Genomic DNA, 27007 nt, shown 5'->3' on the forward strand with positions numbered 1-27007 from the left:
GGTCATGATGGGACTTGTAATTGCACAGCTGCTGAATACCTTGACTTACGTCTTCTTCTTTTTTTTAGTGCAGCTGCTGGGGAAATACAAGTCTCAGAATGACATTGCAGACTCTTGACATGTTGTGCTGTTCTGGAAGTAGAATATGTTCACATGAGCTATATCTATCACCATCAGTGTTTTCATGTATAGTAAACATGTTTGAGTTTCCCTCAGACTTTTGTGTAACACCCCCTCTGGTGTTGTTGTTCACACCTCCCAGTGACTGAATGTTTAGCCTGGCACTAGGACCCAGAGGAGACACAGGAGGAATGTTGCTTAGCAACATCAGGCTGGTATAAGTGGATGAGAACCTGTGTGGAGAGGGACAGCCAGGGACCCAGGACAGAGGGGAGTAGGTCCTGGCACTACCCTTGTTGTCTGGGGAGCTGGTCCATTGCCTGCTGCTACTAGGGGCCAAAGTACAACATTACTGATATAATATTAGTGACATGGGGTAGATGTGAGGGATAAATTACCTCATAATGTGACAGGATGATGGAAGGAAGAGGCAGCAGGTATTGGACAGGAGAGATATATCACCCCCGCAGAGGACGGGAGAGAGATATCACCCCCGCAGAGGACGGGAGAGAGATATCACCCCCGCAGAGGACGGGAGAGAGATATCACCCCCGCAGAGGACGGGAGAGAGATATCACCACCACAGAGGAGGGGAGAGAGATATCACCCCCGCAGAGGAGGGGAGAGATATATCACCCCACGCTCATAAACAGTGTAGCCACAACAATTCCATTCAAATACACTACTGTATACTGTGAAAAGCACCCCAAACAAACTGCTCCTCGCAAAGGTTTTGCTGAACCACTTTACTGTTTATTTTCTTGTCACGATGGATAAAACAGTTTCTGCAGTTCTTTAAGCAATCTCACCAAACATTTTCAATTATTTACAAAGTCCCATAGCCCTAACACTGGTTATAACATTTAGATCCCAAACTGGACACTGGACACTTGTTGGCACCAGTCTTCCCACCCACAGCACAAGCCCAGCTATTTAAGCTTCCTGTCAAAACATTGTTCTAGCTGATTCCTTTATTGATTAGACCTGTATTCCTGTGCTGTGTGTGTGAAGGTGTACACAGTTAACCCTATCTGCATCTTCAGCCTGCAGACTCCCAGGGAAACCAACAGTCCTTCCTCTATTAGTATGTGGCAAACTGTCTCCATTGGCACAATACAAACTCCCATAAAGTCCCATAAACATTTTAACTATATTCCATTCAATCCATTCAAAATTCCATTATATTCTATTTTTGCATGCTAGCCAGCTTCTATATGAATTACCTTCCTGACCACATCACATATACAGACTTCCATTACATTAAACTTAGTTTCCAGCATCCGGAAGCTGTCTCTACATGTCCTATCTAGGTCAAAACAGGCAACCGAGAGACATTCACTTCCTCTTGTTACATGAAATCAAACCTTTTTCCTGGATAGAGTTACCCTTTCCACAAGAAATAGATCACAGCCTTTCATATGCTATTCCTGAGCAGCTAAAGAGGTCAGACAAGCCCCCACCCCATGCCATGAGATGGGGGGAGGGAACCTACATTTTGGTCACTAATGTAATTCAAACATGGCAGAATTGATATATTATATTAGAAAATGGAATATCCTTATCATTAACACTACAGTAACTTTGTGGAACAGTTTTCAAAATTGATCCACAAAGTTATCAACGCGTCCTACATTTGGTCATAAAAATTTAAATGTTTCACCTTTGACTGCCATTAGCAGTCTGGAAATGCCCTGGCACCCAGGACCCGCTGGGATCTGTAGTGTACCAAGACAAAATGTAAATAAAACACACACTCCGTTTTAAAAATAACTTTATTTGAAATAAATTAAAAAAACTTGTAGTACTCACTAACATCCAGGTTCTTCATCTGTAATCTATACTTGTCCATAAAATAAAATAAAAATACATTCACGTTCTATATTTAATGCTGATGTCCTAAAACTATTTTTTTTTAACTTTCATACCATTTGGATTGCTATTGATGAATATAGGAAATTATAGCATCAACTAGTTTCCAACAAAATGAGAATAGTATAGTACTGAGAGGGGTGAGTAAATTGGGAGGAACCAAAGCGCCAGTGAAATAGTTTAAAGCATCATAGTTAGATATTTTCCATGAAATATTTCTGCTATACTTAATTCTAGATCATACAACAAAACATGCACACAGGCGAAACAGGATTATTGAGCTAATATAGAGGGAAAAATAACTCAAGAGAATATAATAATTTGTCCTACCATTGGCGAAGTAGACACACACTATTTTCCCAGAATGGAAAGTGGCAATGTCAGAGCTGCAGTGAATACATGTTTATAAGCAAGTATATAAGAAAATTGATTAATTCTGGTGTGGATGTATAATATATAGTGAAATGACAGGTGATGGACAACCTGTTTGATACTTAAGTAGTTTATTTATTGCTTAGTACCAATGCTTATGTTTTCATATATAGCAATTGAAGCTACATTTCCTCCTCTGTCAGTGACTTCAGCAGGGATTACAGGCTGGAAAATAAAATGAGTAAAATTGAACAGTATTTTAGTATAGAACAACGTGAGAGTAAAATAATAAAACAAGCATTATTGTTCATCATCATCATCACCATTTATTTATATAGCACCATTTATTCCACAGCGCTGTACAGAGAACTCATTCACATCAGTCCCTGCCCCCATTGGAGCTTAGAGTCTAAATTCCCTAACACACATACAGACACAGACTGACAGCGAGAGAGAGAGAGAGAGAGACTAGGGTCAATTTTGATAGCAGCCAATTAACCTACCAGTATGTTTTTGGAGTGTGGGAGGAAACCGGAGCACCCGGAGGAAACCCACGCAAACACAGGGAGAACATACAAACTCCACACAGATGAGGCCATGATCGGGAATTGAACTCATGAACCCAGTGCTGTAAGGCAGAAGTGCTAGCCACTTAGTCACCGTGCTGCTGTTCTGCTAGATATCCCATCATTATACAATATGTCATGATTTGTCTGTGACAGGAACAAACATTTTAGGAAACTCAAGGTTCATGTGCAATGGGAAGAGACAACAGGGATAACAATATGAACGATTGACATATATTTCAATAGTGCAAACTGTTGATACCAAGTAATCTTTACCACCACAATTTATTCAGTATTATATAACAAATATGACACTGAATAAATTGTCATGGTAAAGTTCACTTGGTATCAACAGTTTGCGCTTCTCAAAAATGTGTTTGTTTTCTGTAAGATATTTAAGGATTGATACACAACAATCCTTCAGAGGAGCAGCTAAATATACTGCCAAGTTGATTGATTAATGGTTATAGAACTGTAACTATAATCCATAGATTCATATATTGGATTGGATATCTTATAACATATTCCATAAGTGGTATATATATATATATATATATTTGGCAGGAGCACCCAATACTATCCATCTCTTTAGATAGGATATTAGTTTGTTTTGTATTATTCTGTCCACCAGTCTCATTAGAGCTGTAATTTGAGGATTTTTTCACTTGTGTACTGACCCAACTTACAAGTGAATATCTGCTATTAATTGACATTTTTGACACGCTAGAAAAGCTTCAGTAAACTTATTATGTTTGCAATTAGCTTTAATGACAATTGGACTTCAGCTAACACATCGGAATCATGAATAAGGACCCTCAAAACTGACACTAAGTATAAGGTTGTGATTGAATATATTTTAAATTGCTAAGAGTACCTAATTTTCAAACTTTTTCACAAATCTCTATATAGGTTTTTAATATTTTGCCTCAATGGATTCAAGTATATAAAAATAACATAATTAATTACATTTAATAAAGAATTTTATTTTATTTTATTTAAATCAGTGGACTGGAGTGCCTCTTGTAGTAAGATCTTGGTATTTTAGCAGGTTAACGTGATTAATTTAGGAAGAGTGCACCACATCTAAAGAGATACAAGCAGATACATGTCTAATACATACATAGAGGATTAGTCTATATCTAGTACGGACTAGATACCTTCCCCTACAGTGTGTAGTTTAGGTGGCAGTAGGGTACGCTTTACTAAAGATGTGGATTTTCCAAGAGATTTAAAAGATCTGAAGGGTGAGAGAGAGTCTGACTAGCTATGGTAGGGAATTCTATAAGAGGGTAGCAGCACAGGAGAAGTTTGTAGCTGAAGTGAGAAGTGGTTATCAGAGAGGAGCTAGAGCACAGGGCAGAGGCATATTTAAGAGAGATAGAGGACAAATAATTTGAGATGAGTATGACTATTATTATGTGTTACTATCTGCTTTAACGAAAGCAACTTGTATTTTAGTTTAATGGACCATTAAGCCAGCAAAACAAATATAGATGCTATTACAATCATTATTACCTTTAAAGTATCATAATCTTCTGAAACATCTCTTTTCACAAGATCAGTGTATGTGGGTTCTTGGGGCTCTCCACCCTTTGACAATCAATGAACAAAAAAATAATTTAAAATTCAAAACAAAATCTTATGGGGTAAATGTGTTCTGAATAATAAACAAAAAGTATAACTGAAGTAAAAGATCAATGTAAATGCAATTTCTAATGTGACATTTCAGGTCAATTAGCTTTATGGAAGCAGAGCTGAAAATCAACTTGGTAGTAAAACACAAAACAGCCAGAAAAAGCTGTACATTCACTGCTGCACCATGTGTATTGTATTTTTTACTCATTTTGTATTATTGAGTATATGTAATACTATAAAATAAAATGCTAAAGTGACGAGATTTGGTCAACACTTCCATGACTGTAAGCCATCAAAGTAGATTTATTGGCAGAAAATTAACGTTTTGATCTAAGCCTTAGACCATTAGTAAGATAACAGGAATGCCAAAATTGTTGGAAATATAAGAACCACAGTACATGACAGGCGCCCTTTTATTATCAATCTGTGGATGTGCTGCCTTGTGGTACGCACAGCATTCATTTGTACCTGGGGTGGCTAGGGACTTGAGCTTGGTCAAATAGGTATGGTTGCACACTGGGCAGCTGTATCGCCCACACTGCCCTCATTATGGCCCTGAGTGGTGTTCTCAAGGCAGTTGATAGCAGACTCTGGGCAGATAGTCCCACCCCCCACCCAGTGTAACAAGTACAACACTTTGGCCACACCTATCTGCCATTTGTCTGATTGGATCATCACTGACACCTGACTCATCCTATTCAGATTCTTATCTACATGTGTCCGATAATCGCCCCATATATTACTGTAAATATTTATGTCATTCAAGTAAGTCTGTGCGAATTCCTTCAAGCCTTCCAGAAAGTAATTTTGTCTCTGGAACATGAGCATATTTCACGCCAGGGGGCATTACAATGTATTGGAAAAGCCTAAATGGTGGGATAAATGATAAGTGCTCCCATGCCTCAAGGATTAGGGGAATCTGTCAGTGCCGCTTACTCAAATCCACAGGAGACACAAAATGGGGCATAGGATAGGTGTCAGTCACAGCCTTTCTTCATCTTCTTGTAATCAACACAAAACCTTATGGTGAACTTGACGTTCTTGGGTAGCAGGACAATTCTTGCTTCTCCTATACCATACTGTGGATGTATGAACTAATAAGATCTTATAATATAACATTTTATATATACACCTCCCACACAAAACAGTGTAAATGTACCATTGAATCTTCCATTTGCATTACATTTGTTAAATTATATATAATTGTGTATAATATCAAACTTCTATATGTTTATTATTCTTCAAACTTATTACTTATAAATACCAACAATTAAGAACCTTTTATATTATTCAAATATGTTAATACAGGGACAAAACGAATTACAATACAAGGTGAGACAGCACAGTACAGTAAACAGTAAGCACAGTAACTCAGTAAGCTCAATGCACAGCTAGAGAGGGCGGGGAAAGGGGGAGGGAGGATCGGCAAACAACGGAGCCCAAGAAGGAGGGCGCGGAAGACAGGGAGACCCCCAGAGGATATGGGGGGTGGAGGGTCCTCGAGGAGGAGGGCAAAGTAGCTGGAGAGCAGAGTTAGAAGTGGTGGAAACAGGAGGAGAGATGGCCCTGCTCAGAGGAGCGTACAATCTAAGGGAAGGGGTGGACAGACAGAGAGACGCAGGGGAGAGAGGGAGAAGAGGGGGACAGGGGCAGGGAAGGGGAAAGAAGGAGGAGAGGCAGCAGAAAAGGTAGGGAGTTAAGTGGGAGACTGAAAGGCTTTAAGAAAAAGGTGGGTTTTTAAAGCCCGTTTAAAACTGGACAGATTAGGGAAAGTTCTGATGGAGGGAGGGAGCTTGTTCCAGTGGAGGGGGGCAACGCGGGCGAAGTCTTGGATACGCGCGTGGGGGGAGGTAATAAGGGGGGAAGAGAGGCGACGATCAGAGGCAGAACGGAGAGGGCGGGATGGATTGTGAATAGAGAGGAGGGTGGGGATGTAGGGCGCAGTGGAGTTGGCGAGGGCCTTGTATGTGAGTGTGAGGAGTTTAAAGAGGATTCTGAAGGGGAATGGGAGCCAGTGAAGGGCTAGGTAGAGGGGGGAGACAGAAGAGGAGCGGCGAGAAAGGAAAATAAGTCTAGCAGCAGCGTTAAGAACAGATCGAAGGGGAGCAAGATGAGAGTGGGGGAGGCCAGTGAGGAGGAGGTTGCAGTAGTCTAGGCGGGAGATGATAAGAGAGTGGATAAGACATTTGGTGGCATCTTGGGAGAGGAAGGGCCGGAGTTGCATTATTACAACTCCTCCCTTATCTGTTGGCTTAATGGTAATTGATATTTCATAAATTAATTCTTTCAAAGCTTTCTGGTCAGTTAGAATCATATTTCCACTTTGTTTCTGTGAGGGAAACCTTTGTACGCAAAACTATAATGTCTCACATAGTAGTCTGATAAAAGACTATCAGTCAATGTACTGTTAGAAAATCATGTTATAGCTCTGCCTTTAACGTGAAACTCAAGTTGTTGTTTTTTTTTAGATTTAGTATTTATATTTTATAAAATTCCATCAAATTATTTTGGCGAAAATCAAGCAAATTGGAGGGGAGCATGTTCATATTAATGATCGAGGTGTGAAACATATAATTTGTCAAAGAGAGGCCTTCTCATTGTACAGACTTTTGAATGTACATCCCAAAGGCGTGAATCAAACTCTGAATTTAGAGTAATTTAGACATCTTTCTATGTTATTATTGTCATACTAAAAAATAAAATAATTACAAAAATATTTGCTGATGCTTTAAATAGTTTGAATAATAAATATATAACATTTTGTGAGCATGACACAATTTCTTACCAATTTATGTATTCTATTATATATTGTACTTTAATATATACTAATTGTATAATTAAATTTAAGCAAATGGATGATTCATAGATATATTTATACTTTTTTATATGGAATTATTTTTTCTTATACTATAAGATCATTTTAGTTCTCACAGTATATAATAGATTGAAACTATTTTTAGATGTATATGTTTAATTTGTTCTAATGAGTGGGGCCATCTAGTGGCAATGGAAATTTTATGTCTTTTGGTTGTGGTATTTTATAATTATTTGCATCACAAAATGTTTTGATTCATCATTGGTATATGATATTCAGATGTATTATTGTTAGTGTGGTTTATGGTATTATTAATAAAGATATTGAAGGGTTTAATTGAACTATTGTCCAGGATTAAGCAAAATAATGTGTTATAGATCCTAACATAAAACATACATAGTTTGAATATATATGTACCCTTGATTGGAAACTCCATAGTTTTATAGACTTGATATCATTAAAATCAGGTTGCAATTCCGACATTATTTTGAACGTTTGTCCCTAACATCAATGTTCCATTTTGCTTATGGGACTTTTGAATTACACACAGCGATATGTATTTTTTTAACAATTCCGCTGGAGTGTGGAAAGATCACTTCAGGTTGGGGCTGTTCTCTCTTAATAAAGGGGGTGATTTTTTGGTGCATCTGAATCCCTTAGATATTTTAGCTCCATGCTGAATAGGCTATGGCTAGTGGATATAATGACAGGGAGACCCTGTTCTGATGATTAATATTTAGTGTCCCAATCCCAGCCTGTTTTAGCCTATGCTGGTAGTGGCTTTCCACATGATGTCCATTTACCCCAATTTTTTAAGAACACTGGTGCTGCCAGCACTTTTTTCCTGATGGGGGCATGCAGTTTTGATCTAGAATGGCATATCAAAGCATGATAATATGGTTCAGGGAGTATCACCATACTTATCTCATATGCACACATTTACTACTATTTGCTGATTTGCACGGATCCCAGCAGATATACTATTTTTGCGTATGCAATTTTTTTAACGTACCTTATTCTCATTTTGCGTAATACTCTGTATCAGGCCCATAGACTCTGCTCTTGGGAGATAATTCCTACAGGGATACTTTTGGGAGGGGAATCATTTGATAACATAAGGCCTGATTCATTAAGGATCTTAACTTGAGAAACTTCTTATTTCAGTCTCCTGGACAAAACCATGTTACAATGCAAGGGGTGCAAATTAGTATTCTGTTTTGCACATAAGTTAAATACTGACTGTTTTTTCATGTAGCACTGGGGAATTGGGCAGAGGTATATGTACTAGGGTACACATGGGCTTAACCCCTTTCACCCTATTTTTTCATAGGCATACATTCATTCTCTGCCAAAAAATCAATGACAACTGAAATCATTTAGTGTTGTAAACATCTCTTCATAATATGCAAAGTGTATTACAATACATGATACCCGTTTGCTTCATATACATACCGTAGGACTTGGTGATGTCTGAAGCACTTTCCTCCTGTGAAAATGTACAACACTAGTTAGAATGCTACACTCAGGCCCGGCGCTCCCATTAGGCAAGGTTAGGCACTTGCCTAGGGCGCCATGGACCCTAGCACCGGACCTGGCTACACTATAAGAAGGAAGGGGCCTGGGAGGCAAAAAATTAGCACAAATGTGAACTTGTCACCTATGCACATTTGAGCCAGTCAGCTTGTGGGCAGAAATCAGTAAACACAGCCTGTGGGGGAAATTCATTTAGCCGCAAGGTGCCGACAGACATCGCCTGGATGTTCGGCTGCGCACACTGCCAACATATACGATACAGTATCATAGGCAAACCGAAGGGGGGGGGGGGGTACTAGTGCCTGGAAACCCCCCTCCAAGCCTGGGGCACTGTATAATTGAGGTGGCTGGACCCTGCCCCCGCTTTACATGTCTGTGCTTGAAAAGGGAGAGCTGCGTGCACCTAACAGTAGTGCATGCAGCATTGCCCATGTATATTATAGGGATAGGAAGAGTTGGAGAGCAGCCAAGCACTGTCTAATATTATAGCCACACCCCCATGCATGCTGGTCACGCCCACTGGTGGCGTGGTGTGGAAACCCCCCTCTACAAATCCTGTGTTTGCCCCTGAGCATCTCCGCTCCTTTTCTCCTTGCACCTCTATGGGACGTACAGGAAAATAAGGGGGAGATTTGAGGAATAAAATTGTGGCGATGTGTCTCTTTATTCAGTAGTAATTGTTGACAACATTTAGAAATGAAGCCGGAACTACCACAATTTCATGAATATTGGTCACAATATGGCCTCCTGCACTTTGGTGATACAATTAATACTGTCACGGAATTGCAGCTCTGAAGCTGTTGTTCAGTGTGCAGGGATGGATCCTAATAGCTGGCAGCCGAGAGGTGATCAAAAACAGTTGTCAGGAACAAAACCAAAAGTTCATTACACAGGTAAGCAGCCAGGGAACTATAGCTAAAAATTGAGGGATGATCGAAAGCTTTGCTCAAGGACAAAGTCAGGGATTCTGTGCACAAGTGAGCAGTCCGGATAGATTTCAGGATCATGAAATCAAGGCACCTGGTCACAATAATTTGGCAAGATCTGTGTCAGCTTGATGTTTTTTTTATAGACCTGCCTAGTGCAGGAAGGTCACTGTTAATGACACAATTCCTGAGTCAATATTAGTGTCTTTGTTTTGCGAATGAGTGGGTACCATTGTTTACACAAATAACAGCGTGGGGAAGGACACAGCAGAGCCTACATGGAATGCTACCGCCAGAACTCCCTGGAACCCAGGATCCGTGAAAGCAATGTTTCCTCTTTCTTGCACTTAATGCCATGTTAGCACAGGTCTGTGATAAATACTTGTAAGTAATGCTCTTTAATGCATAGACATAATAAGTTTGTATTATTTGAATTCATACTGCTGTGTGACAAATACACTTAAATATTCTGCATAAAAGTCAGACAAAAGCAACTACCTATATGAATCGTCTCTCATAATTTCCTAGATTTAATGTTGCTTCATGTTCTATTTTATTTAAGAAGTTAACTAAATCCCCTTCCCTGAAAATAATATTACATTAAAATACTTGTGTGTCAGATTTTCCTACTATGGAGAAAGCTGAGCAACCGCTCATACGTCATAATTTAATGGAGAAATATATAATGATACTGAGCATTATATAATCATGGTAATGTATGCAGTGGTACAGGGTATGACACTAGAAGCACATGCTTCCATCATTTCATGAATTATAATTCCAGTAGAACACCCACCCCTGGGGTACAGTGACACCCTTCAACTTGTCACATCAAGGCCCTATGTCACATTGTGCAGGATATTTAAAATGTATATTGCAACCGATAAGAATTGTAAATTCATAGTATAATAAAATGATTAATATACTTTACCTCCAACTAAAGAAGACAATGAATGAAATCAGAAGAAGACAGATTATTCCAGCTATTGCAATATAAGTACCATAATTAGTTTGTACTGGTTGGTAGACAGCTGTGGGAAATATTGATAAGCAAAATTAAATGGTGAAGTATAATTTGCAAACTTGATATTAAAAGTCTTGACCTAATATAAAAGAGGCTTTTTAACATATGTTTTTTTTAACACTAGAGCTGGAATATATTTATTTAATGTGACTGTGGTTGCCATGGTAGTCACATGACAATAAGCAAAATATAAATTATTAATTGCAGCTCAAATAATATAACTAAATTTATGAACAAGACTACTACATTGGGATATCTGGTGTACATGTTACAATGCTACAAATGCAAAATGACCATATGTTTGTGTCTCAGAGGAAGTGAATGCTCGTGTATTACCTAGTTGGTTCATCCAGTTCACACTTACTCTCTGCTCCTGGGAGATGACTCCTCAAACTAAAAGTGCATTTACATGTGAAGAGGTGCCCTGTGCAACATTGTAAACATCACATCCAAATTTCAACCTCCTACCACTTTAGAACCAATCCTTTTATTAACTGGAATGATTCCATGTCTCCTAAAATATTAGCTTAGCCTCATTTGTGGCTTAAATAATTCACGAGAGCTAGAGAACATAGGCTCTGCTTTTACTATTTGTGTCTCTTTTGTGTATTGTAACTTTATTTTACATTTAGCAAAGAGTGACTAAAAGTGCAGTATGAAAAGGATCATGTGCACCTACTCACAGCAAGGAATGCCCCATTTTCCCCCCATTTAATCTAATTTTAGTCATCATGCTCTACAAAATTAATATATCGTCTTTTTTCATTTCTTCCCGAAACCAGGCGCACTGGTGATAATTAATAATGCACTAAACTGGCACTGAAGGATAGTGCAATATCTTCTTGAGATGTTACATTTCTTGATTTATGATGGTGAACCTAGTTTGTCTAAATAGCGCATGCGTTTACTGTACAAGAAGTAGACTTTTGTGATGGTGATGGCATAAGTTGAATAGACTAAGGGTTCCTTGCTAACGAACTTCTGCATTTAATGAACATCTACATCTGTCGAAGTCGTATAATTGGATGAACGAAAGTATATTGGTTAATATTGTTTTATCGTGCGATTGCACTCAGTATGCCACGCTACACGTGGGCATGGCGCGATCAAGAGGTAAAATACGCACGCACACACTCGCACTACAACATTTAGTTATTTATATATTTCATATTTATATTGATTCCAATGCATAGTGATTTACGAGCAGATAGTATTTAGTTTATTATTAGTTTATATATTATGATTATATGTACACTTTAGTGTTATTTAAGGTTCAGGTTATAGGAAATGTGTCATGTCTGGTATCATTTTAATCCCCTATTCATCACCAGCTGTCCATTTTTTTTGCTGAAAAGATCGCACATTGCATACTCTAGTTAGTGATGTTAGGGAATAAATACTTACAGTGATACTGACTGTAATGTGTAAATAGACTAGCTTAAACTGGTTTCTGGGTGATAGAATCATCTGGAATGTTGACCCTCAGCCTTGGAGGGGGTTGTTTGAACTAGCCTATGACCTTTTTACACTGGACCCACCTGAAGTCTGGACCTATGAAAGCAAGCCACGTCATCTGCATTGTTTTCTCTGTAACACTGAGTGTATATAATATAGCTGTGCTCCCACTGGCTTCAGTCATTCTCTGACCACAGTATTCTGGAGTGAAATACTGTCCGGTGGTACCAGTGGGAATGCAACTAGCGCAAGCGAGCGCAGCGGTATGTATTTATCTTTTGGTATTGGCTGTACTGTATTATAATTATGTATTAAACTGATAGTAATTGCATCTGCTAAAATAAATTACTTTGTGCTTTGGAAACACAATACAATCGCTTGGGCAATGCTTATTTGAAAACAATAGAATTACTTTAATACATCAGAGTTCTATCAGGGTGGATAATACAGAACTCATTTTTTTACACTTAGAATTTTGGCAACAGGAACTCTCAGTAGAGAGCCTGGATTACTAGATACTGACCTGCAATGTAGAGCTCCTCAGAGGAGGAACTCCCAGCGCTGTTGTGTGCGATACAAGAGAAGCTTCCATAGTTCTGTTCAGAGCTGTTTACCAACAGGGTCTGTCCTGTTTCACTTAGTAACAAAGATTTATCCTTCATCCAGCTGTAGTGAGTGACGTTAGGTCTGCTGCTCAGATAATAACACGTCAGCTCAATATCTCCATCTTCTGATTGAGATTCAATAATGCGAACTTCAGTAGCAGCATCTACAGAAGATGTGTAAAGAGTTATGTAGGTGAAGGAATATTGAACATAGCCAAACGCTTGTTATCTCTGATACTGGATTATTTTTCTTCAACATAAAATGTAATTTTCAAACTGAAAATATGATGAAAGACTAAAGAAATATCAATGGCCTTACACACAAAAGGAGGTACAAGTTGTAGAATAGTGTAATGTTGCTAAATAATACGTGTTAATCTAGAGCAAAAATGAAGGGAGTAAAGTTCACATCAGATCTATATCAACAAATTAAATATATTTAAGTTTCTTCTACTTTATTTCTCTTATTTATGTCTCTTGTGCAGTCCACCCGCTGTCTCTGGTCTATAATGTTGTAGTTGACAGAATATCAGCATGGTTTTCAAGGATTCTTGTTGGAGGATAAGCTCTATGTGGACTCTTCTCTCATCACTGTGTCAGTAGACATCACATGTTACACAGCAATGGGGTTCTTAGATGACTACATAGTTTGCACATTAATGTTAAGATGTTTTTTGTCACCATAGAAGGACAGGTCACACAGCAGCAGGTTCTTATACTACTTAGTAGACACATTCATGTTCCATGGTGAGAGAAGTAAGACTGGTCTGCCCAATTCTCTGTCCTTAAAAAAAGGTTCTGAACCATTTATTGATCTTCCACAATCGCTAAAACAAGAAAAGTTATTTTAATTTCAGACAATTAAAAACATAATATATAAATGTATAAATGTATATATTATATACTTTAAATATAATAGACAATATCTCTGAAGTTAAAGGTTCCAGAAATACAATCATCATCATCATCATCATTATTTATTTATATAGCTCCAACATATTCCGTAGCGATTTACAATTTTAACATTTTATATTTGAGTTACAGTTTTACACAATGCAGACACTATGTTTATATTTCATGGACTTGATCATCGATATTAATAAGGCTAGTACGATGGCAGTCAAATCCTTTTGCTGTAATAATCAGCAGGGAATCGCTGATCAGTAACTGAAGGGTAACGGAATTCTCAAATATAATCAGTATAAATGGAGAACTGAGGGCCAGTCCTATTTCCAATCTTCCCAGTGGAAATTTTAGGATCAGGACACTTTATACTGTTCCTGGATACTTACCCTCCTGAAGACACGAGAACAAAAAGTTCTACCAAATCGTGTTTTATCATGCTGAAGTGTTCTTGCATCACGTCTAACCAATTTGTGGACGATGAAGGAGGAAACTACTACCCCTGTTTTCTAACTGCACTTTACAGTGCCTTTTTGAAAAGATGTCCCTGGAAAGCTTATATGATGAGCCAGACTACTTGCATGCAAAGGTTTTGAAGGAACACTCCTTTTCCCTCTCACAGCTTTCCTTGAGGCCACCTACTTTCTCCCAGGCAAATATGTTTGCATCTGTAGTTAAGCAAACACAGTTTTATCTCTTTAGACTCTTGTTTACTTTCATGTTGCTGAGCATTGGCTGTTTGCACTTGGACTTTCCTCTGATGAGCCCATCATCCAAATAAGGATATAGTTCAATCCCATGCAACCTTGGATATGTGGTGAGCTATGGACAGCCCAAGTGACAGTCTACAGGTCTACAGAAGCCATAAGATTTCTTAATATTTTGTCTGTAAAAACCTACCTGAGAGATTCCATGCAAAATCTTCTTGCTCCAATGAACCAATTGATATGCATGAGATTTAAGTTCCAAAGTCCCTTAGGCTTTTGCTTGTAAGGAACAGATGGGAATAGATGCCAAGTGCCCCTTTTCATAGAGTGACTTTTGTGATGACCTTGTTCCTTATCAGCCACTGAAAAATTAGCTTTTTGTTCTGATCGTATTCCCCCTCCTTCCTAAAAATATATTCTTCAATGTAATTTTTGTTTTAATTCCATTGAGTATCCCCTGTTGATAAACTGCTGCACACGCTGGTCTCCTGTCATTCAGGTCTACGTTTCCTCGAACCTTTACCCTACTGACTGAGCTTCTGGGCCATGGACCTGCTGCCCATCATTGTGAAGAGTTCTTCTGCTGTGTCTTAGACTCAGTTGCCTTATTGGCATGAAAAGTCTACCCATTAGGTCCTTCCTGATACCGTTGGCCATATTCTTTGTCTGACCTTTAAGATATTGCTTACTGAAGCCAGGACTGGGAGCAATATGCTGATAGCTCCTTCAACCCAGTGACAACAAGTGAAATTTGACTTGCCTCCTGAAAGTTGTTGGATCATGGCATTCAGCCTTTCTTCAAAAGTGGCAGACCCTCTAAAACGTTAGAGTAGTGAATAGGTTTTTAGGTTGTCTATCCAGCGGTCAAGTTGTGAGACACAATTCTCCTCTTGTGAATTCTCATGATGACATGGCTCTAACTCAAAAGCTGATAGCACTAAGAGAAGCCTCACAGAGATACTCTACTCATATCGGAACAATTTCCACTGCCTTCAAAAGCAGCTGACACCTTCTGTATGTCTGTCTTCAAGGTGCATACCCAAATTCTCAAAGCTCTTGCTACAGAAGTTGTAGCAATGCATGTGCTGCCCATGTGGTAGTGTGCAATGTCTTGAGATAGCTCTTAACTTGGTGGATAAGTTCTATTGGAAATTTCTTCACCATTATCCTCGAGGTCTATCCTAGCAGGAGGTTGCTCTTGGCTTTAACTCTACTCTTCTTGTCTTGTTTCATAGACAATGTACTAACAGAAATAAAATGTATAAGTTTAAATCTAGCTTCATAGACATGTATCTGTCTGTTAGCTTTTCTTTTTGCAGCACTGCATGCCTTTTTGTGTGTAGCATGAATATTACTCTCCATGCTGCCATGCATGCATCACCTACCAGCAACAGCACTTTGCTACCTGCTACCTTAGTGCTTGCAAACTTGTCAAGATACAAAATTGATATTTTCAGCCCATGCCTCCTGTTACCTGCATGCTGACATCCTGGCAGATCAGGTCAGCATTCAAGGCTAATACTATTATAAAGCAAAGGTGCACAGTCCCCTATTGTTCTAACCCTCCAAGGTCTTTTGTGGTTCTTGGGCACTCATCCACTGCTTAGTATGCAGGGCTAACAAAAGTTCCTGATAAGCAGACTAAGAAAAAACAAACAAAGAAAATCAAAGCTATGAACCCACCTACTGTTAGCTAGATAGTAAAGAAAAAGACAAAGGGGAAGGAAAGGTGCGGATCTTATATATTTCAGGTTAAAATATTTTTACCACTCTGGCCTTCAGCAACTGACACAAGTATAAACCAATTAGTGTCTGCTGCCATGGAAACAATTATAGTGATGTCACTTGGATGAAATTACTCCTGGCAAGAGAGGGCTGGCAAATTTTAGCCCAGGGGGGCAAGACTCGACTCAGCAGCCTCTTGGAAACACTTTAAAGGAAAAAGAATGCAAATGGCCCTGAGACCCATCCCAAGGTAGCCCACTATGGGACCAGTCCAAGGGCCACCCAGCCCAGACTGCTCTTCACTCCTGGCCACTTAAAGTAGTCTGTGGCAGAATTAATAATTGTAGGTGAAGTTGAATACAGCTGGATTGGCACCGTTTACATTTCCAGCACCGAGTAAATAAAATATTATAGAATCTGAGCACAAAGGATTAAAATGGTCAATGTACTGGATTTCTAATGTATTCGTGCCTACCTATGTCAAAGACTATGGCTGTACACTGTCATGTACACAGTTCACATAGTCACATATCTTGACATAATAAATACAAGATGATAAATGACTGAATGCTTAACATGCCTATTAAACCAAAAATTAGTTATTATGCATATCAAAATTTCAGAGTTCTATATTATAACACAGTATATAAATTGCATATATCTGTAAGTGTTGATTTTGTATACGTACATAGCACAGGTATCTCTGTTAGTGCTGATTCTCCTCTACCCACTTCATTTACTGCAGTACAGGAATAGGGTTCAATGTCCCTAGTCAAGTTCCTAAGTGTAATCTCCGGCCCTCGGTTTCGTAATTTAATTTTATTATTCCCTTGGTACCATTCATATGTTTGTACGGCTGGGTTAGAGATGCTGCTGCATGATAAAGTCACATCACTTCCTTCCCTTAATCTGTTTCTTTTGAGGGTGACAGTCACATTTCTAGGTGGGACTGTGGAAAGACAATATTGTTAAAACAGGGAAAAAAGACCAAAGACAATGCCATGCCAAGTGCATCAAAGGAAATGATAGAACTGCTAACAAAATACAACTTTTATGTTTGTCCTTTTTCATATAACATTTTCTATCACTGTTTCTGCATAGTTATTTCTAGAAGTGTTGAAAGTGGAATCTGCAGAAGAAGGTCCATGCTTATCACCACTGAAACCCGGAAACCGGAAGTTGGTTATACATTCTACCTGTCTTCCAAGAGCCATTCCACAAACCAGCTGTGTTTCATACAGTAGAGTGGATCCTCAGTAGCATCAGTGCTTGAGGTTCTTTTTGTTGACCACCTATGCATACAGGTATTCCATATTTTACTAATTTGCAAGTGATGCCATAAATTTATATTGAAATAAAGTATTTTTTAATAATACCTTCAATTGCGTCTCTTATGTCTGCCTCCAGCCCCACCCCAAACAGTCTCCTTTCCTCCTCATGAATAGAGTAGCAATATAAGTGGTGTGAATAGCAGCCCTCTGACCTCCTCCTCCATTGGTCACCAACACAAGGTAAGAGATGATGGAGGAGAGAGATAAAATGTGTGACAGGCTAATTATATTAACAGGTGATGGCCAAGTAGAAGAACTGCCGTCATTGTTCAAATTATTTTTTTCAGTATTTGAAATGTTTTTAATGCTTAATCGAGAAGTGGCAGTGACTCTGCTGCTATAACCTGATTGCCAGAAAACAATTGCAACTGCTTGGTAAAGAAATATCAAAGCAACATCTCAGATTTACAGTGGCGAATAAGCAAGACAGAGGTGGGGAAAAGCCAAATCAGTTGTCTACTGTTGGTGAATTGTACGGTGCCAGTCTGCCTCTTATTTCATCATCTCATTCTTTTGAAAACTTATATATACATACCTACATCACAAATCAATGAAGATGTTTAATTACTGACGTAATATATGTATTATTTCTATATAGAGGAGATGTAATTACATTCATACAGAAAATGACAAAAATCTTAATTCATCCATAATACATACATATGATGTTCAATGTTGCTCCAAGCTGGGATCTTAGTCCGTTGTGATAGGTAGCTCTGCATCGAAGGGGTGTCCCATGGTCAACATATGAAGGGATATAAGTAAGTTTGGATACTTCTCTCCAATACCCTCCAACTAATGGTAATGATTGTTTCTTGGTCTGACCGGGTTTGTTCCATTCTAGAGAAGGGGGACTGGTGGCACATGTGTGCTCTGTATGACATTGGATAATGGTGGCATTTCCTTCTATCACAGTTCCAACCCCGATAATCGACGGCTTCCCTGGGGTATCTGAGAAATGTCAAATTAAATGTTACATTAAATCACTACTATTAAACTACTTTAAGTGGATTTCAACTCTAAATAAACTCTGAACTAAATCTCCTCCATTGCTTAAAGTAGTACTTCAATGGGGTTTCCATCTCCTTGGAATTTATCATTTGGAATCCCTATTATTATTAATTATTATTATTATTATTATTATTATTATTATTAATAATAATAATAATAATAATAATTATAATTAAGGGGATTTATAATGGGGATTAGTAGATGTGGAAATTCCAATTTGCTTAATTTATAGTTCACTACTAGAGTATGTACATGCAAATAATTGTTGTGCACATTTTTTCTAACCAGTTTTTATTATGTATTTTCTGTCACAGTTAAATACAGGAATACAGCTAGGAGCCACAAAAATGGTGAAAACACTCTATGTTTATTTGCAGAAATGTACAAATAGCAGGTAATCATGAGTTTGTAATAAATACCAGGTGCAAAGCTGATGCAGAGGCAGGAGGTAATATGAATTTGCAGAAACCACCAGGTACACAGCTAATGCAGGGAAGCAGGTGGTATGGACAGATCCCAAGCAGCAAGTAACCAGAAGCATATCAGAAGGCAGGAACAACCAGTAACAACAGGATGTGACAACAATAACCAGCAATGAATGCTGGGGGAGACAAGTATAAGAAGGACACACCCAGGTGCAATGAATAATTAGTGAACAGGAAGGTTACCTCCTAAAGCACAAGAAGCAGGCACAATTGCAGCACCTCTGGTGATCAGAGGTACTGCTGCTAACACTTAAAAATGAAACACAAATAATAAAGTCCAAAACTCCAGGAGACAGGAGCTGCCAATACAAAGCAGCAAGTTGTAGGCAGATCGTTACATTTTCTCTGTGATATGATAATTGGAACAGTACTTTGTCTTCCCTTGAACCGGGGACATGCAGATATGAACATTAGTTTGCTATAGATCTTTGCAGCCCACACTATTATTGATGTATCCAGAGGAAGGGGGAGGAGTTTCCTGCAATGTGTAGATATTGCCATAATTTGAGCAGCTGCAGCCTTGACAGTTTCTCTTTGTGAAGAGCAGAGAATCAATTTATGTGAAATCATCTATTGAAATGCATTTATTGGAGCATATTGGATTCCTGGATTCAGACTTTCTTTGACTTATAACACTGTGTCATGAATGTCTAAATTATTAAGTGTTATTTATTATACATCAGTAGTATGCTAAGTTTTAATTAGCTAAGGGTTTGATCCGAAAGTGATAATAGGTCTGACTGAAAATACATTTTTACTGCTGCACTGTTCTGTCACGGACCACAGTTCTACGAATATTTGTGCAAAAGTGTCTGCATGAAGGGACTTCAAGAAAATGGAATGGGAGGGTGAACCATTTGTATGTGCAAGAAAGTCAAATAGACAATTTTCTGAACAGTATATAATGCTCTTCATTTATTCTGATTCGTAAATGCCTGTTTAGGTGTATACAACCATGAAATCTAATTACTGAACACACAGCAAAACCAAAAGGTAGACCTTTAATTTAAGATAGAGGTCACTGATGATAGTTTGGTCTGGAATTACCATGAAGTTGCAACTTCCATGAAGCTCCAATCATGCTAAGCTGTGATTATCTCAATATCAAAACAAAACCTATTTTAATCTAATAGCAGGGTTGTCGATGCTCCTCCCCCATTCTCTCTCTAGCTACATGAAGGGAGAGACATAAACAACACTGTTGCCTGTTTGACTACCTGCTGCTACCAGGAGAGATGATCATTCAAACTCTCCGAACTGTGATAATATTAATCTAAAATTAAGTACAAGTTTCTATCTACCCTGTCTTATTACACAGCACCCATACCTAAATGTTTAGTTTTGTTTGGAATTCTTCTTTAACATGTACTCAGAGGTTAGAATTTTTGTTTTTAGATCTTTTTATTATACCTGGCCCCATATTTTAAATATATCATCAGTGTCATATTATAAATGTCTCACAAAACAAATATGAAATTGATATCATATAACTTGATATGAAACCCAATTAACATTTTAACTTTTCCTGGTGTTGCCCATAGCAACCAATTATAGGTTTTTATTTTTAAAACTGGACCAAATTTCACACAGACCTTAAAGTCTGTCACTAATGGCTTCTGCAAATAAATATTTACCTGTGACATTAAGGATAACAATCCTATTCTGCTGATCATATGCATTCTGGCTGCTTCTTTCTGCTATTCCTGGATAATATCGATCTCTATCTGCTCCTCTCACAGGGTCTATTCTCAGACTGCAGCTGCCTCCAGGTACCAATGAGGTTCGCCCTTTGTAGTCATTTCTTACTGATGAGGATGTTTTGCTGTTAAAAATCTCTATATAGTGTAAACTATCATATAAATACCATACAGTACTGGATGTTTCAGACTCCTTGGCTGGTGAATATGTGCAGGGAATCTCCACACAGGAACCATTCAGAGCTTCCATTTCAGTTGGGAACTCCCATTTCTGACACAAAATACCTGTCTGAAAGCCTGAAAGATACAATGTGTATATCATTAGATTTATCCTATTGTATTTACATAGTTATTTTTAAATTTTAATAAATTTTACCTTGGAACAGGGCGAGGAGTAAAATATTTGTAACACTCATCTTGTGCTATTCAATGTCTAAAAGTGTAATCCTGGATGTTTTTACATTTCCTGAAAGTTAAAACACAAGGAACAAAACGTAAATATTGTAATTTTGTAAATTTGCACAATGGTAATTTGTATTTCCATCCACCGTTTTCTATAAAGGTAATATACCAATTCGACTGTAAGCTACTGGGCATTATACAATGACGCGTTTCGCTAAACAACTTTGCCACCTCTAATTGTTTAATTGTTACCAGCTTTCTTATGAATTGCTCTATGTTGCATTGTATTGGAAAGTATTACACTATGAGCTCTTCCAGCTCTGTTTGTTTTGTTACTTTTTAGTTTTTATGTTTTAGATGACTCCTTTCCCGGTTGAGTAGATTGGGCTGGAGTAGCTGCTATTCGATTTGAAGATTTCATTATTGGAGCGCTATTAAAAAAACTCTATGTATTACACATATATACACATTTATAGGGAGTTCTATGAGGACAGTGTTGGCTATATTCGGAATATATTGCTGGAAATTTGCCTGGAGCATTTATTTTTGTTTTGTGTATATTTTTTTCTTTTTATGTTTGCACACTATTGCTCATTGATATAGTTGTATATGTTTATGCAGTGATTAAATAATTGTTTTTTAGAGACCCCTCTTGTCTTGTATATCTCTTCGAATGTATTCATGTGTATTGGTTGTTTGCTAATCTAGTGATCAATCTGCACAGCACAGTTCTTTCTCCTTTCTTGTGTGAATATGTCAGCACAACGACTTATACAATATAAAAAAACTTTGCTTAATTCTAATATCACAATTTTGAGGTGCTAAATGCTCAACCCAACTAGACTCTTACCAAACTCTAATGAAGGCATAGCCCATCACTGAGTTTGCCTTAAAACTTAGAGTTGATTTATCAGATATATCTATAGAAAATGTCGTAATTTGTTAGAAAATTAAATTCTAATTAACTCCCACGGGCACTCCAAAATTGTATGTATGTTGAACAACTCTTTAAAGAAGAATTGCAATGATCACATGTGTAGCTCATGCAAAAGAAGATTATTCAATTTCCTTAGAAAATTACAGAACTGGTTAATCATCCGCACAAGTTGCAGCATTACAAAAACTTCAAATACTATTTGTACACACACGGCTTGAAAACTGATTTACAGATTCTAGCAAGAATGAAATAAGTATGTAACTCACAAGAACAAAATCTATAGTTAAAAGTGAACTGCTCTCCAGACATTCAGTAGATAAATGTCTTCTCTCACATTTAGCTTGCACGTCTAGATTTGGACATCCAGCAACAGAGGGAAGATATATTTGGTATATTTGGTTTGTTCCCGGGTTTGCCTTAGTGGCTCAGGTATACGCCTCACAATATGCTATTTGTCAACAGTATAATGTTTTTATAACGAAAGGGGAGCACTAACCAGAAATCTATATCTCAGCATACGTCTCACAAGCAACTGGTACAATGGGTATGAAATTTACCTAATAAAATAAATCAAGATCTTCAGAGATATGGTTTGATTGACAACTCAATTTCATTGTCTTAATAACGGCTGAAAGACCTGAGGTTGGTTAGAATTTGTGTATAATCACAAATATTCTTCAGATTTAGCATAACTGAGTGTGATATGAGTGCACTCAAACACTTCAAAATTCCAGAATTTTATATATATATTTTTTTCTTTTTTCTTTCTCTTACTGTGCAAACTGCCCCAGTGCCCTTATATTTAAAGGGTGCCTTCTCCTAAATGCTATTTTCAGATCTCTCCACAGGTGTTCTATGACATTTAGACCTGGACTCATTGCTAACCACTTCAGAACAATCCAACATCTTGGCAGCTTGTCTTGAACCACCTGAAGTGTGTTTGGAGTGATTGTCCTACTGGAAAACACATGACTATTGAGGGAGTGCCTTCCTATCCACTAGTCTTGATGTGAACTTGTATTCAACCAGTTGAAAGAGCATTCACTAATAAAAATCAATATAGCCAATACATAATATATCAGGCAAGTCCGAACCTAGGGCCTGATTCATTAAGGAACTTAAATTAAGAAGTTTCTTATTTAAGTCTCCTGGACAAAACCATGTTACAACGCAAGGGGTGAAAATTAGTTTTCTGTTTTGCACATAAGTTAAATACTGCCTGTTTTTTCATGCAGCACACAAATATCAACTTTAAGGGGGGTATTCAATTGTTCCTCCGGGCGCCGCCGGAACGAGTGCGTTAAAACTATTACCGTTTATACGGTACACTTGCGCTTAAAAACTGTTAATACGGTAGTTTACTCGCTGAATTTCATCTCGCAGCTCAGGGAGCTGAGAGATGAAATTCAGCGAGTAATTACCGTATTAACGGTAATAATTTTAACGTGCTCGTTCCGGCGGCACCAGGAGGAACAATTGAATACCCCCCTAAGTTTCAGTGTACAAATAAGCTATCAAGTATTTGTGTGCTACATGAAAAAACAGCCAGTATTTAACTTATGTGCTTTATTCAGAGTGACACGTTCGCTGGTTTACAGATCACATCTTGCATTTTTTCTGCATACTCAGAAAACAAACGTACACAACTGCAACGTGCACAACTGCGTCTATTGAGACCAGGAAATTTTGGACGCTTATGACTTCTTACGACTGAAGAGGTGTAATGGGTGGTGGAAGGGGTGTTTTAGGCTAGAACAAATAAGGGTGTTTTCGAGCAGTTGCGTGCCAATTCAGACTGGGACGTGGGCAGCAAAAAGGCGTTTTTTTTGGCGGGTGTTCAGTGGCAGGTGTAAGTAGTGAATGATGACGATCACACCAACTTACAAACCACTTGTCCATAGAGGAATTTTAATGACCCGAAGATACTTATTGAGACTTTAGTAGTTGCTCGGCCATAGATTAGAATTTGCCTAGCGTGTTGTAGAAACGTTTTTTTTTTGCCATACGCATTTCGGGAATTTGTTCTACTCCTATTAGATAGGTTATTTATGGCTATTCTTGATTAAATGATGCTTTGTAGCAATTTCATTCATAATATATGAAATAATTTTTTTTGTACATGTTCGCAAGTTGGACATAACTGTCAGAGATGTGTCTGTTGATAAACGGATGTATCTACTACTCATTCAGACCTGGACGCATCTTTATCTCTGACTACGCACATTCGCAAGTTACACTTATGTTTATGTTCCACTCTGAATCCATGGTATGTCATTTTTTACAGTTGACAAAATTTGTCATAAACACAGAATTTCTTACTATCCTTTTATTATACAGTGTTGGTATATATTATGCAGTGGGCTGCAGATAATATATTCTTTCATATTGCCCCTGTTCCAGTGGAGCTTACAATCTAAGTTCCCTGCCACAGGCAAGCAAACACTAAGGACAATTTTAAGCAAGATAACCTGTCAGTATATTTTAGACTGTGAGAGAAAGTTGGAGCCCCCAGAGGAAACCCACAAAAATATAAGCAATTGATTCTCTGGTTGGAATGAAACCACAATCTAGCTTGGCAAGACATTAGCGTTAACCACTCTGTCTCTGTACCAAGCTTTAGAAAGAACAGTACTCACAATGAGCGATAAAACTCTCAATAAGTTGAAATTGGCTTCTGTGGAGTCTATTTAGTGCATAACAGTTATATTAACACATATAAACAATTGTCAGAAGATATCATAGACCCAGAGATATTTCTTAAAGTTGCCTCTTGGAATAGTTTTAAATAAATTGAAAAAAAAACATTTTTCACCTATTACAAAATGATAGTGTCCGTCCTCAGATTGGTTGCAGATAAGTACCACATGATAAATATGTTTCATTCTTTACATTTCAAATATAAAAATACATTGAACAAATACTTACATGTCTTGTGTGTCTGTTCTATGGTTATTAGATTTCACGAACAAGAATTTGGAGTTACAATTACGCAAAAACTCTTGTACATTATGGAGAAGTGAATTGTCCTTGTCACTTCCTTACATGAGTGACATCCTCTTGTGTAAATGGAGCTGAATTAAGATAGAGATTGAAAAATAGGTAATAGATGTTTTATATACAGTGGCAGACTTGGCTGGTGGGCAGACATCAAACTGCCTACTAAAACTTTTTACCTTAAAAATGTTCCTAATAGGCTGCTGAGTCAAGTCTTGTCCCCTTGGCTAAAATAAGCCAGCGCTCCCCTGTTTATATAGATTTTTTTTTAAAATAGGTAATTTATAGTTTCAGGCGTGATAATCTAGCATTTTCCTTGCTAAGGGTTAAACTAAATATTCATCTCAGGAGACACTATCATTTAGTTTTGAGTGTTTAGCTTAAAAAAAAAACAACCCGAAAAACACTTTGAGATTTGGTGCAATCAATCACAAGCATAATGTCCCAATATGATCGTACATCTTACGTTTTTATGTTATTTACATGTTTGAAAAGTTTATTTTCTATCTATTGTTAATAAAAAAAATTATATTTAAAAAACCTTTGTGTTTTTTTATTTTTTCTAAATAAATGTGTTATAATGAGACCTATTTATTAATTGTGTGCACCGGCCACTTTTTGGGTTTTGGGCTTTGGGTTCTGATTAGCTTGAGGTTTTGGGTTCGGATTGGTTTTGCCAAAACACCCCACTAAAGGTTTTGGTTCTGATTTTGGGTTTTGGGTTCTGAAAAAGCATGAAAAGTGCTAAAATCCATATTTTTGGTTTTATTTCACTCCTACACTATTAATAACCTCAATAACATTCATTTCCACTAATTTCCAGTCTATTCTGAACACCTCACACCTCACAATATTGTTTTTAGTCCAAAAGGTTGCACGAGGTAGCTGGATGTCTAAGCTAAGCGACACAAGTGGGCGGCACAAACACGTGGCCCATCTAGGAGTGGCACTGAAGCGGCAGACAGGATGGTAGTTTGAAAAACTAAGCCCCAAAGAGAACATAATGGCAAAAAAAGAGGTGCAAGATGGAATTGTACTTGGGCCCTCCCACTCACCCTTATGTTGTTGAAATAGGACATGCGCACTTTAACAAACCAATCATTTCAGCCACAGGGCGTACAAAACTGTGGCTGAAATGATTGGTTTGTTTGGACTCCCACAAAACGAGCTGGCAGAGAAAAAAGAGGTGCAAAATGGAATTGTCCTTGGGCCCTCCCACCCACCCTTATGTTGTTGAAATAGGACATGCACACTTTAACAAACCAATCATTTCAGCGACAGGGCCTACCAAACTACTGTGGCTGAAATGATTGGTTTGTTTGGGCTCCCACACCAAAAAAGCTATTCATCTCCCCCTGTACAAACTAAACTGGCTCTACTGAGGCAAGATGTCGTCCTCATCCTCATCCTCTAATTCCTCGCCCCCTTCAGTGTGTACTTCCTCATCCTCACACATTATCAATTCGTCCCCGCTAGACTCCACAATCACAGGTCCCTCTGTAGTCTCTGGAGGCCATTGCTGGTCTTGATTGAAGAATTGATAATTCATTTTTATGAACATCATCTTCTCAGCATTTTGCGGACGCAACCTCCTTCGCCGCTCACTGACCAGGTTCCCCGCTGCACTAAAAACTCTTTCGGAGTACACACTGGAGGGGGGACAACTCAGGTAAAATAGAGCCAGTTTGTACAGGGGCTTCCAAACTGCCTTTTTTTCCTGCCAGTAAAAGTAAGGACTGTCTGACATGTCTACTTGGATGGTGTCAGCAAAGTAATCCTCCACCATTTTTTAATACTGCAGGAACAGTGAACGTAGTTTGAGATTGCAGTACCTATTTTTTAATACTGCAGGAACAGTGAACGTAGTTTGACATTGCAGTCCCTATTTTTTTGTA

At 38.1% G+C, this 27007-nt stretch overlaps 1 protein-coding gene across 2 annotated transcripts; it reads right to left on the reverse strand.

Moving 5' to 3' along the window:
• Nucleotides 1-1874: 1874 nt before the first annotated feature.
• Nucleotides 1875-21244, reverse strand: LOC142106770 (sialoadhesin-like). Of its 2 annotated transcripts, none has more exons than XM_075189779.1 (9): nucleotides 21156-21244; nucleotides 20947-21076; nucleotides 18247-18537; nucleotides 16944-17204; nucleotides 12839-13084; nucleotides 10768-10867; nucleotides 8830-8863; nucleotides 4443-4517; nucleotides 1875-2586 (listed from the first exon to the last, which is right to left on the reverse strand). In XM_075189779.1, the coding sequence occupies exons 2-9, from the start codon at nucleotides 21014-21016 to the stop codon at nucleotides 2497-2499; spliced, it is 1167 nt and encodes a 388-aa protein (XP_075045880.1). In that variant the 5' UTR covers nucleotides 21017-21076; nucleotides 21156-21244; the 3' UTR covers nucleotides 1875-2496. The 2 variants fall into 2 exon arrangements, with proteins under 2 accessions (XP_075045880.1, XP_075045879.1); XM_075189778.1 differs by having other exon boundaries at nucleotides 20717-21076; nucleotides 21156-21242.
• Between the last annotated feature and the right edge of the window lie 5763 nt (nucleotides 21245-27007).

Source organism: Mixophyes fleayi, chromosome 11 (assembly GCF_038048845.1).
Source record: "Mixophyes fleayi isolate aMixFle1 chromosome 11, aMixFle1.hap1, whole genome shotgun sequence".
In the NCBI taxonomy this organism is placed as follows: domain Eukaryota; kingdom Metazoa; phylum Chordata; class Amphibia; order Anura; family Limnodynastidae; genus Mixophyes; species Mixophyes fleayi.